A 13617-nucleotide genomic window follows, 5' to 3' on the forward strand; every position below is an offset into this window, starting at 1 on the left:
ATTATATTTTACTTTACCACTATGTACAAAAGCTGTTGATGAGGAAAAACAAGTAAAATTAATGTTCTAAAATGTCATACTTGGGACAATTTATCCCATGGATTCTTTCAAACCAAATATTGAAGTGAATTAGTAGGGGTTGCATTCATTAATTTTTCGATGCCAAAGTCCACTATATGGACCATCATGTCTTCATCCAAAAACACATTATTGGATTTCAAATAAAAAAGTACCACTTGAACAAAAGAATCATGATGAAAGTACTCCATCGCATGGAACACATCTATGGCAATATCCAATTGTGTTTTCAAAGCCAATTCACATACATCTTCACCATTATTGTCATCCCTACAAATGCTTCTCCAAGCCTTTTTTACACACATATTGGAACATTAATCCTTTAAAATGGAGGTTGGAACATGAAGTTATGATTCTCACCAAATTTCAATTTTGAACCTTTTGTAGAATACTACATTCTAATCTAGAACTCTTGAAAACCTTGTCTTTTGCAACTAGAAAACTTATGTAGCCACAACTGTGTCATCACTAAAAGTCCTTTATAAATTAACCAAAACTCCTCATTACTAACAAGTTGGCTTTGGTAAATCTTTTAATTTCTATGTGAAGCCCATCATATGAGATCCTTTTCTACTCTAACCTTTAGACAATATGTTGCAAGGAATCAACATTTTGCATACACTTATTTCCTTTCCAAATGAATCCCAAAAGTAGACAACATAATACAACAACAATAACTACATTCATTAGCAATAATACTCTTTCACAAATGCAAAATGATCTCTTGTTGTTTGAGAGATAGGTAATTGGAATGCTTGTGGTTTGAAAAAGCTAGGGTTTCCAATGAAGGACATGACAATTTTTCTTTTTTGGATAAAAAAAAAAACCCTCCTTTTGGAATTTCCCCAATGAGATTGTTGAAAGATAATTTCAAATACTAAATCATTTTCAAATGCCAGAGTAATTGGAATTGTCCATAATAGGGAGTTGGAAGAAAGATCTAAGTTCATAAGACTCTGTAAATTTGCAATTGATTTTGGAGTAGATCCTAATAAGGTATTTGGAGATAAATTCAATGAACGTGCCACTTAGAAATTTGTGAAATGAAATCTATGTGATTTACGATTTTGAAATAATAACATATTTATACCATATTCAAGAAACCTCTATCCATTTGAAGCTAGAGAGGCCAACTTAGCATATCACCTTAACTTTCATCACTCGCTACTTTATTAATAGGAGCATAGAATAAAACATCTTCCATATCCCATTGTTTTGTCAATAAAATTAACTATCAAATTAAAGTATTTGCTAAAATATAAGAAGCCCTATTACAAGAAGCCAAATATCTACATGGTCAACAAGAGTCCTTTGAAGAAAAGAAGGGTTGAAAGGGTAGGGAAATCTCTCAGACATGTCTCCAACAATGTATGGGGATATAAAATTTATATATGATATAATTATAATATAACTAAAAAAAGTTCTAAATTGTTAAAAATTATAATAAGTCATAGTTTTGTAACATAAATTTTCATGTCTTTCAACATGATTTTTAGATCAAAATTGTATACTTAAATATTCGTGCATTGTATACAGTTCACCATCAAGTTCCATTAATGGCTCACTAATCTCATTAATAAGAAAATTAAAAAATCATATTTAAGATTAGAATTTAACTTTTGAATTTTTATTGATAATATAAACAAATTATATATAACTGAAATTTAAATGGATCAAATTATATATTTAAAAGAATAGAATTGTTATTGATGTTTCATCAATTTGATTTACATGAAAATTTAAAAAATCACATCTAAATGGGAATTCAACATTTAAATTATTTTTAATGACATAAACAAATTAGTTATAGTTGAATTTAATATATTAATCCATTAATTTGCGCTCTAAAGATAATACAATTAGTTTCATATCACCTTTTGTGAGAGAGGTTCTTATTTTGTAGATATGAATATTGACATCATGGATAATAGTAATAAATCACATTAAGGTATAATTTTTAATTTGGTTAATAAAGTGTTATTAAAGCATTTGATTTTCACATTAATAATAATCATAAATAGATAGTAACTATGAACAAAAGTTTGGTCAAATAATAAAAAATAATATCAAAAGTGTAATTAAATTCCAATATAATTCATAAAATCAACTCACTGATCTAAAAAAATGTGTTTATAAGTTATAGATGATTGTTATTTTTTAATTATAACCTTTCATTTATAGACAAATCAATAATGGAATTAATTTGAGACAATTAAAAACATTGTCATTATGAATGGCCAATCAAACAAACCAATGTATAGTTGCAATGTCACAAAAGGATGTACTTTTTATTTTGATAATACTGACATATAAATATAAATACTAATATAAGTTTACTTCAGTGATTATAACTTGAAAAAAAAAAACAAGTTCCATTGTATGCACAATGGAAATATTGAAATCTTCTGGTATTGCAATTTTCACAAACTAAAATGAGGAAGAACTATGGGCATTTGATGCATGTGTATCACTCCTTGTTGCATTTGTATTTCTTAGCAAATTAGATATGCTTTGCCTTAATCTCCTAGAAGCAATTACATTTTCCCCCAAATCATTTCTAAGGTTCTCCAATACCATTAGCACATCTCTCATAGTTGGTCGTTCATTGGGTGAATCTTTTGAACAAACCAAACCAACATGTATACGAGAAGATATGCAATTGAATACATTGTTTTCTTCAAATTCATCTCCTTCCACCTCCCTAAGAAGGTTGTTGTCAATTACCTCCTTAACGCTACTTGGAAAGGCTAAATTTACCCACTTGTGCAAGTTCAGGTCTCCAGAAAACATATCATTAGTTGGTCGTTTCCTGGTAAGAATTTCCAATAACAAAATGCCATAGCTGTAAATATCTCCTTTGGTAGACACTGGCTGACCGAATCCATACTTTGCATTTAAGATAACATTCATCAAATTTTACTCTATTGTTCCATACAAAAATGTTGGTGAGACATTTAGAAATGAAAAGCAAACATTTAGCATTCTAAATGTCATACCTAGTGCAATATAGCCCATAGATCCTTTCAAAGAAAGTGTTGAAGTAAGTGGCTCAGTAGAGGTTTCATCAATTATTCTTGCAATACCAAAATCTGTTACATGCCCTGACATGTCTTCATCAATAAGCAAATTATTTGGTTTTAAATCACAATGCACTACCTGCACAAATGAATCATGATGAAGATATTCAATGGCATGGGCCACATCTATTGCAATGTCTAATCTTGTTTCTAGTCCCATTTCACATGCATCTTCACCATTGTTGTCATTTGTATTAGGATACAAATGCTTCTCCAGGCTTCCATTAGACATAAATTTGAACACTAATCCTTTGAAATCAATGTTGCAACATGAGGTTATGATTTTCACCAGATTTCGATGTCGAACCTTTTGCAAGATGCTACATTCCGCTTTAAAACTCTTTTCAGCCTTGTCCTTTAGCAAATGGAAAACTTTTACAGCAACAAGTGTGCCATCAATCAAAATTCCTTTATAAACTAAACCAAAATTCCCTGTTCACAACAAGTTGGCCTCGGAAAATCCGTTAGTTGCTATATGAAGCTCTTGATATGAGATCCTTTTGTGCTCCAACCTTTGCAAAATGGCTTGTGAGGAATCAAAGTTTTGCACAGGAATATTTCTGTTCCAAAGGAATCCCTTTCTTTTCCAAAGGAATCCCAAAAGTAAACAACATAATATAAAAGCAAAAACTCCACTCACTGGCAGTATCAATCTTTTCACAAGTGAATAATGATGTCTTGGTGTTTGACATGCAGGTAGTTGAAATACTTGTTGTCCACAAAGGCCAGGATTTCCAATTAAGGACATGACAATTGTTCTATTTGCAAAAAACCCTCCTTCTGGAATTTCCCCAGTGAAATTGTTGAAAGACGAATTCAAGCTTTGAAGCATTTTCAAATTCTTGAGTGTGACCACTGGTATTATACCTGATAAGTTATTCAAAGAGAGGTCTAGACTTGCAAGGCTTTGTAAATTTCCAAGTGACTCTGGAATAGACCCTTGGAAGGAATTGCGAGATAAGTTCAATAATTGTAGCTCATTGCAACTTCCAAGTGCAGAGGGGATTGCCCCAATCAATTGATTGATAGAGATGTCTATAGCTTGAGCCATTTCAATTTTACCAATCTCCGTGGGCAAGGAACCTTCTAATAAATTCCATGACAAATTCAAATAGAATTGTAGATTAGAAAATTTCCCAATTTCATGTGTTATACTTCGAGAGAGGCTATTGTGAGATAGGTCAAGCAATTCCAAATTTATACAATCTCCTAAGCTGGAAGGTATGGTCCCTGATAAGTTATTGTGATGAAGATGGAGTCTTCTTAGTTGTTTAAGGAGTGAAAGGGAATTTGGAATCTTTCCAGAGAGACTATTTACACTAAGGTCCAAGAGACCAAGGTGTTGTAAGCCTTCAAAATCGTCACGTATGTTTCCTTCTAAATTATTGTTACTTAAATACAATCTTTCTATTTTTACAAATTTTCCTAATGGTGGAACATTACCATTTAGAAAATTTTCACTTAAATTTAAGAATATTACGCTGCTAAGATTACCTATATGTGGAGGGATGTTTCCTTGTATTTTATTATTTGATAATGCTAACATAGATAAATTAGTAGAAAGTCCACCTATGACAAGTGGAAAAACACCACTTAATTTATTGTTGTGCAACCATAGGTACTCTAAGTGAGAACAATTATTAAGAGCGATAAGAAAAGGCATGTTTATAGCATTGCCACTATCTAGTTGATTGTTATTCAATTGTAATAATTTTAGAAAAGATAACTTAGCCAACTCTATAGGCACTATCCCACTCAGCTTGTTAACTTAGTGCCAGAGAGCTGTCGTCCTGTCTGTGCATTAGGAAATAGATTTGCAGACCTCTTTACTGGTTGCAGCTGGCCATCACATGGTCTTGTGCATCTACTGGTTTGGTCAGTATTCTCCACGTTCACCTAATCCTCAAACTGTGAGTAATTGGTGGTCTAAAGCCTTGTAGTCTGGGGGTGTTCACCCATGTCTGGAGTTAAGCATAGTAGAAGTGGTTATCTGGCTTGGACAAGCATCATTCCTTCCATTCATCCATTTCCAACATTATGTTGAGTTTGTAATGTTCCCGAGCATCTCCGAGATACAACCTAGGAGAGTTTCTTGGGGTGATAACAGTTACCACATCTTTCATAGTTGTTCATTCATTGGTTTAATGTTTTGAGAAAATCAAACTAACTCATAGCACATAAAGTAATTGTATACATTATTTTCTACAAATCCATCTCCATCCACCTCACTAAAAATACTTAAGAGAAATACTTCCTTCACTTTGTTTGGAAACACTAGCTTCACTCACTTGTGCAAGTTTACATTTCCAGAAAAACATGTCATCTCAAAAAAAATTGGTTGCTTCCTAGTAAGCATTTCCACTAAAAAAAATATCATAACTATATATATCTACTTTGGTAAACACTATCTCAATTAATCCATACTCCATATTGAAGTCAACCTTCATTATATTTTACTTTACCACTGTGTACAAAAACTATTGATGAGGAAAAACAAGTAAAATTAATGTTCTAAAATGTCATACTTGGGACAATTTATCCCATGGATTCTTTCAAACCAAATGTTGAAGTGAGTTAGTAGGGGTTGCATTCATTAATTTTTCGATACCAAAGTCCACTATATGGACCATCATGTCTTCATCCAAAAACACATTATCGGATTTCAAATAAAAAAGTACCACTTGAACAAAAGAATCATGATGAAAGTAATCCATCGCATGGGCCACATCAATGGCGATATCCAATTGTGTTTTCAAAGCCAATTCACATACATCTTCACCATTATTGTCATCCCTACAAATGCTTCTCCAAGCTTTTGTTAGACATATATTGGAACATTAATCCTTTAAAATGGAGGTTGGAACATGAAGTTATGATTCTCACCAGATTTCAATTTTGAACCTTTTGTAGAACACTACATTCTAATCTAGAACTCTTGAAAACCTTGTCTTTTGCAACTAGAAAACTTATGTAGCCACAACTGTGTCATCGCTAAAATTCCTTTATAAATTAACCAAAACTCCTCATTACTAACAAGTTGGCTTTGGTAAATCTATTAATTTCTATGTGAAGCTCATCATATGAGATCCTTTTCTAATCTAACCTTTAGACAATATGTTGCAAGGAATTAACATTTTGCATACACTTATTTCCTTTCCAAATGAATCCCAAAAGTAGACAACATAGTACAACAACAATAACTACATTCATTAGCAATAATACTCTTTCACAAATGCAAAATGATCTCTTGTTGTTTGAGAGATAGGTAATTGGAATGCTTGTGGTTTGAAAAAGATAGGGTTTCCAATAAAGGACATGAAAATTGTTTTTTTTTGGATAAAAAAAAACCCTCCTTTTGGAATTTCCCCAATGAGATTGTTGAAAGATAATTTCAAATACTAAAACATTTTCAAATGCAAGAGTAATTGGAATTGTCCTTAATAGGGAGTTGGAAGAAAGATCTAAGTTCATAAGACTCTATAAATTTCCAATTGAATTTGGAGTAGATCCTAATAAGGTAGTTTGAGATAAATTCAATGAACATACCACTTAGAAAATTGTGAAATGAAATCTATGTGATTTATGGTTTTGAAATAATAACATATTTATACCATATTCAAGAAACCTCTATCCATTGGAAGCTAGAGAGGCCAACTTAGCATAAAACCTTAACTTTCATCACTCGCTACTTTATTAATAGGAGCATAGAATAAAACGTCTTCCATATCCCATTGTTTTGTCAATAACATTAACTATCAAATTGAAGTATTCGCTAGAATATAAGAAGCCCTAATACAAGAAGCCAAATATCTACATGGTCAACAAGAGTCCTTTGAAGAAAAGAAGGGTTGAAAGGGTAAGGAAATCTCTCAGACATGTCTCCAACAATGTATGGGGATATAAAATTTATATATGATATAATTATAATATAACTAAAAAAAGTTCTAAATTGTTAAAAATTATAATAAGTCATAGTTTTGTAACATAAATTTTCATGTCTTTCAACATGATTTTTAGATCAAAATTGTATACTTAAATATTCGTGCATTGTATACAGTTCACCATCAAGTTCCATTAATGGCTCACTAATCTCATTAATAAGAAAATTAAAAAATCATATTTAAGATTAGAACTTAACTTTTGAATTTTTATTGATAATATAAACAAATTATATATAACTGAAATTTAAATGGATCAAATGATATATTTAAAAGAATAGAATTGTTCTTGATGTTTCATCAATTTGATTTACATGAAAATTTAAAAAATCACATCTAAATGGGAATTCAACATTTAAATTATTGTTAATGACATAAACAAATTAGTTATGGTTAAATTTAATATATTAATCCAGTAATTTGCGCTCTAAAGATAATACAATTAGTTTCATATCACCTTTTGTGAGAGAGGTTTTTATTTTGTAGATATGAATATTGACATCATGGATAATAGTAATAAATCACATTAAGATATAATTTTTTCATTTGGTTAATAAAGTGTTATTAAAGAATTTAATTTTCACATTAATAATAATCATAAATAGATAGTAAATATGAACAAAAATTTGGTCAAATAATTAAAAATAATATCAAAAGTGTAATTAAAATCCAATATAATTCATAAAATCAATTCGCTGATCTAAAAAAGTGTGTTTATAAGTTATAGGTGATTGTTATTTTTTAATTATATCCTTTCATTTATAGACAAATAAATAATGAAATTAATTTGAGACAATTAAAAACATTGTCATTATGAATGGCCAATAAAATAAACCAATGTATAGTTGCAATGTCACAAAAGCGTGTACTTTTTATTTTGATAATACTGACATACAAATATAAATACTAATAGAAGTTTACTTCAACGATTATAACTTTAAAAAAAAAAACAAGTGCCATTGTATGCACAATGGAAATATTGAAATCTTCTGGTATTGCAATTTTCACAAACTAAAATGAGGAAGAACTATGGGCATTTGATGCATGTGTATCACTCCTTGTTGCATTTGTATTGCTAAGCAAATTAGATATGCTTTGCCTTAATCTCCTAGAAGCAATTGCATTTGCCCCCAAATCATTTCTAAGGTTCTCCAATACCATTACCACATCTCTCATAGTTGGTCGTTCATTGGGTGAATCTTTTGAACAAACCAAACCAACTTGTATAAGAGAAGATATGCAATTGAATACATTGTTTTCTTCAAATTCATCTCCTTCCACCTCCCTAAGAAGGTTGTTGTCAATTACCTCCTTAACGCTGCTTGGAAAGGCTAGATTTACCCACTTGTGCAAGTTCAGGTCTCCAGAAAACATATCATTAGTTGGTCATTTCCTCGTAAGCATTTCCAATAACAAAATGCCATAGCTGTAAATATCTCCTTTGGTAGACACTGGCTGACCGAATCCATACTCTGCATTTAAGATAACATTCATCAAATTTTACTCTATTATTCCATACAAAAATGTTGGTGAGACATTTAGAAATGAAAAGCAAACATTTAACATTCTAAATATCATACCTGGTGCAATATAGCCCATAGATCCTTTCAAAGAAAGTGTTGAAGTAAGTGACTCAGTAGAGGTTTCATCAATTAACCTTGCAATACCAAAATCTGTTACATGCCCTGACATGTCTTCATCAATAAGCACATTATTTGGTTTTAAATCACAATGCACTACCTGCACAAATGAATCATGATGAAGATATTCAATGGCATGGGCCACATCTATTGCAATGTCCAATCTTGTTTTTAGTCCCATTTCACATGCATCTTCACCATTGTTGTCATTTGTATTAGGATACAAATGCTTCTCCAGGCTTCCATTAGACATAAATTTGAACACTAATCCTTTGAAATCAATGTTGCAACATGAGGTTATGATTTTCACCAGATTTCGATGTCGAACCTTTTGCAAGATGCTACATTCCGCTTTAAAACTCTTTTCAGCCTTGTCCTTTAGCAAATGGAAAACTTTTACAACAACAAGTGTGCCATCAATCAAAATTCCTTTATAAACTGAACCAAAATTCCCTGTTCCCAACAAGTTGGCCTCGGCAAATCCATTAGTTGCTATATGAAGCTCTTGATATGAGATCCTTTTGTGCTCCAACCTTTGCAAAATGGCTTGTGAGGAATCAAAGTTTTGCACATGCATATTTCTTTTCCAAAGGAATCCCTTTCTTTTGCAAAGGAATCCAAAAAGTAAACAACATAATATAAAAGCAGCAACTCCACTCACTGGCAGTATCAATCTTTTCACAAGTGCAAAATGATGTCTTGGTGTTTGACATGCAGGCAGTTGAAATACTTGTGGTCCACAAAGGCCAGGATTTCCAATTAAGGACATGACAATTGTTCTATTTGCAAAAAACCCTCCTTCTGGAATTTCCCCAGTGAAATTGTTGAAAGACAAATTCAAGCTTTGAAGCATTTTCAAATTCTTGAGTGTGACCACTGGTATTATACCTGATAAGTTGTTCAAAGAGAGGTCTAGACTTGCAAGGCTTTGTAAATTTCCAAGTGACTCTGGAATAGACCCTTGGAAGGAATTGCGAGATAAGTTCAATAATTGTAGCTCATTGCAACTTCCAAGTGCAGGGGGGATTGCCCCAATCAATTGATTGAAAGAGATGTCTACAGCTTGAGCCATTGCAATTTTACCAATCTCCATGGGCAAGGAACCTTCTAATAAATTCCATGACAAATTCAAATAGAATTGTAGATTAGAAAATTTCCCAATTTCATGTGGTATAATTCCAGAGAGCCTATTGTGAGATAGGTCAAGCAATTCCAAAATTATACAATCTCCTAAGCTGGAAGGTATGGTCCCTGATAAGTTATTGTGATGAAGATGGAGTCTTCTTAGTTGTTTAAGGAGTGAAAGGGAATTTGGAATCTTTCCAGAGAGACTATTTACACTAAGGTCCAAGAGACCAAGGTGTTGTAAGCCTTCAAAATCGTCAGGTATGTTTCCTTCTAAATTATTGTTACTTAAATACAATCTTTCTATTTTTACAAATTTTCCTAATGGTGGAACATTACCATTTAGAAAATTTTCACTTAAATTTAATAAGGTTAGGCTGCTAAGATTACCTATATGTGGAGGGATGTTTCCTTGTATTTTATTATTTGATAATACTAACATAGATAAATTAGTAGATAATCTACCTATGGCAAATGGTAAAACACCACTTAATTTATTGTTGTGCAACCATAGGTAGTGTAAGTGAGAACAATTAGTAAGAGCAGTAAGAAAAGGCATGTTTATAACATTGCCACTATCTAGTTGATTGTTATTCAAATATAAAAATTTGAGAAAAGATAACTTAGCCAACTCTATTGGCACGGTCCCACTCAGCTTGTTATAACTTAAAGCGAGGAATACCAAGTTGGAGAAATTTCCAAGAAACTTTGGAATCTCTCCAGTAAGTTGATTTGCCGCTAAATTGAGAGATTTCAAGTTTAACATATTTGACAAAGATGTGGGAATGCGACCTGACAAATCATTTCCAGAAAGAGCAAGTTCTTGCAAATGGGTGAGGCGACCCAAGGAAGAGGGAATGGTACCTGTCAGCCCGTTATGGTCCAAGGCAAGCTCTTGCAATTGCGGGAGGGAACCCAACTCCCTCGGGATAGGACCGGTCAGACTGTTGCCTTGCAAAACTAATTCATTCAGCGATGAAAGGTTTGCCAAGGAAAAGGGAATGGTACCTGTCAGCTCGTTCTCTCCCAAGTAAAGTTCTTGCAAAAGCGGAAGGGAACCCAACTCGCTTGGGATATCTCCTTCCAAGCCATTGTGGTCCAACGCCAGAAAAGTCAAATTTCTGCAACTGCAGAGTTGAGTTGGGATATTTCCGTCCAACTCATTATCTGCCAAATCGAGCATCCTCAAACGAAAGAGGCGTCCCAATTGATTGGGGATATGACCAGTGAGCTCATTGCCTGAGAGAATGAGCGTGCGGAGAAACGACAAATTGCCGAGCGATGGAGAAATGGAACCGCTCAGATCCATCAGAGTGAGGTTGAGGGAGGCCACTCTGTTTGGATGGCGGCGGTTGCAGGTGACGCCGGTCCAGTTGCAGAAGGGGTTGGCGGGAGTCCAATCTGCGAGGGAATGATGTGGATCGCTGGCAATGAGGTTCCTGAATGCCACCAGGGATTGGTGGTCATTGTGGAAAGAGTGGGATCCTTTCCCAGGGGTGAAGGAAAAGATGAGGAGGAGAAAGAGCAGATGAAAAGCAAAAGAAAGAGAGGGCATGGTGGTTGAAATCGCAGCCTCTGGGAGAGGGGAGGGGAGGGGAGAAATGCAGTGAGTATAGGTGAAGTGGGAGAGGGGAAGGGAGGGGAGAAATGCAGTGAGTATAGGTGAAGTGAGTGAGTATTTATAAGGAGAGAAACCGCGTGTCGTGAAGAAGACGTAGTACCGTGTATAGTGTGAACGTAGAAAGGGGGAAAACGTAAAGGACAAGGCATCAAAGAAGTCTTTCAAAAGTCTTCCACGGCTGAGAAAAGTGGCGTCGTGAAGAAGACGTAGTACCGTGTATAGTGTGAACGTAGAGGGGGAAAACGAAGTCTTTCAAAAGTCTTCCACGGCTGAGAAAAGTGGCGTCGTGAAGAAGACGTAGTACCGTGTATAGTGTGAACGTAGAGGGGGAAAACGAAGTCTTTCAAAAGTCTTCCACGGCAGAGAAAAGTGGCGTCGTGAAGAAGACGTAGTACCGTGTATAGTGTGAACGTAGAGGGGGAAAACGAAGTCTTTCAAAAGTCTTCCACGGCAGAGAAAAGTGGCGTCGTGAAGAAGACGTAGTACCGTGTATAGTGTGAACGTAGAGGGGGAAAACGTAAAGGAGAAGGCATCAATCATGAGGCCGTTCACGAAGGCATAATAAACAAAAAAATAATATTTAATCTCACAACGCTCACGTCAAAAGAAGTCTTTCAAAAGTCTTCCACCGCTGAGAAAAGTGGTTTCCGATGTTGTCGTTAAAATATATATAATTATAAAGTTGGGTGTTAATATTAGTCCAAAACTAAAATCGATTACCAGTAGAAGCACGAACTCCGTGTAATCTCATGTAATCTCCCATCCGTAAAATATAAGTTGCTTTAATTTACTAATGATTTGATAAAACATTTTTAAATTTATTATTTAAGAAAGATGAGGCTAACAAAGATTTCGCAATTTTTAAACTTTTGTAAACTTTATTACGTTAATTTCGGTATTGTAGAGTAGAGTTGTTTTTAGAGTTAGATGATTTAAAAGTTATGTTATTAAAAGTTTTGTTTTTGAAAGTGTATTATTTTGTTTTTATTAAAACAAAATCGCTTATCTATAATTTAATATTGTGAATTTAATTTTGTTATTTTTTATTATTATTTAAATTTTGTTATTTTTTATTATTATTTAAATTTATTTATTTATAAAATGATTGATTGAAGTTTTATTATAGGTTGTTTAGTAATTTTCTTTTTTTTTGTAAGCTAAGACGATACTCTACTTTCCATTACTGCAAGCAAAAGAAATTACAAAGTTTGGCATGTATCCACCCGCCCTTAAGGGAAACCGGGCTTCGCAACCATCTAAAGTTTTTCAAAGCCATCCAAAGAAAGTATAACTTCAACCTATCTATCCACGCTATATATGCATCTAACCGAGCTGAAGGTAAAATGTTTTCCTTTTGAAACATTAACATCGAAATTTTGAAACAACAAAACAGCGGTATATATAAAAACCTCCAATCTGCAACTGCATCTTCTACTGATTCGGTACATCTGTCTGAGGTTCTTTCTCCAACTTGACACCCAAACCGCCCGCTTGTAGCATCTGCATGATAGCATCCATCTTCCTGTCTTGCATCAATAGAGTCACTTGAATATTTTTCAATTCCCTTTTCATGGTTGGAATGCCTTGAATCAGTTCAGCCATTTCTAGAGCCACCTGTTCCATGGCTTTAGCCAATAAACGCTTCATGCCCCAATATACATGTAAAGATTGTTTATATAAAGTCATTCGACCTCTCGTATGTCCAGGATCAGGGATAAATTGCTCCCAATCCTCCATCTCAGGGTCTGAATTATCCTGCATTGCTTCTTCCTCCAGATGCTCTATAATCCTTCTGATATTGGGATTTGTATCAAAAATATATGCTGCCTCTGCTTCCTGTAATCTCCTCCGCATATCTTTCTTTCCTCTCTTTCTTCCTCGGATCTCACTCGCTGCCCCCTCCTTGACGCCCGAGCATACATTTCGATTCCCACTGCTGCCTCGTCCTGCAGGTCTCCCTCTCCCTCTTTGATTCGCTCTTCCTCGCGCTCCCCTACCCCAGCCGCGTTTCACCACCTCCACTTCCTCGTCCTGTTCTTGATCCTCACTCTCCTCCGCACAGTCCCCCGAGTTTATCTCTTGGGTCTTCCCCATACCCGCTTTTTCTTTGACGCCTCGTTGAAGCTCCTCATCTGCAA

General features: G+C 34.1%; 2 protein-coding genes across 2 annotated transcripts; both read right to left on the bottom strand.

The window, feature by feature from the left end:
* Positions 1-2994: 2994 nt before the first annotated feature.
* On the bottom strand, positions 2995-3387 carry LOC149209037 (putative leucine-rich repeat receptor-like serine/threonine-protein kinase At2g24130). Its single transcript, XM_089398503.1, has one exon. The coding sequence runs from the start codon at positions 3385-3387 to the stop codon at positions 2995-2997; it is 393 nt and encodes a 130-aa protein (XP_089254629.1).
* A 4574-nt stretch (positions 3388-7961) lies between these two features.
* LOC149209038 (uncharacterized) lies at positions 7962-11449 on the bottom strand. Its single transcript, XM_089394193.1, has 2 exons — positions 8674-11449; positions 7962-8565 (listed from the first exon to the last, which is right to left on the bottom strand). Exons 1-2 carry the CDS (start codon positions 11411-11413, stop codon positions 8480-8482), a joined length of 2826 nt encoding a protein of 941 aa, XP_089250319.1. The 5' UTR covers positions 11414-11449; the 3' UTR covers positions 7962-8479.
* Positions 11450-13617: the final 2168 nt, after the last annotated feature.

This window comes from Pinus tabuliformis, chromosome 1_2, assembly GCF_031772625.1.
Source record: "Pinus tabuliformis cultivar Carrire ecotype Pingquan chromosome 1_2, CPIR1, whole genome shotgun sequence".
NCBI classification, from domain to species: Eukaryota; Viridiplantae; Streptophyta; class Pinopsida; order Pinales; family Pinaceae; genus Pinus; species Pinus tabuliformis.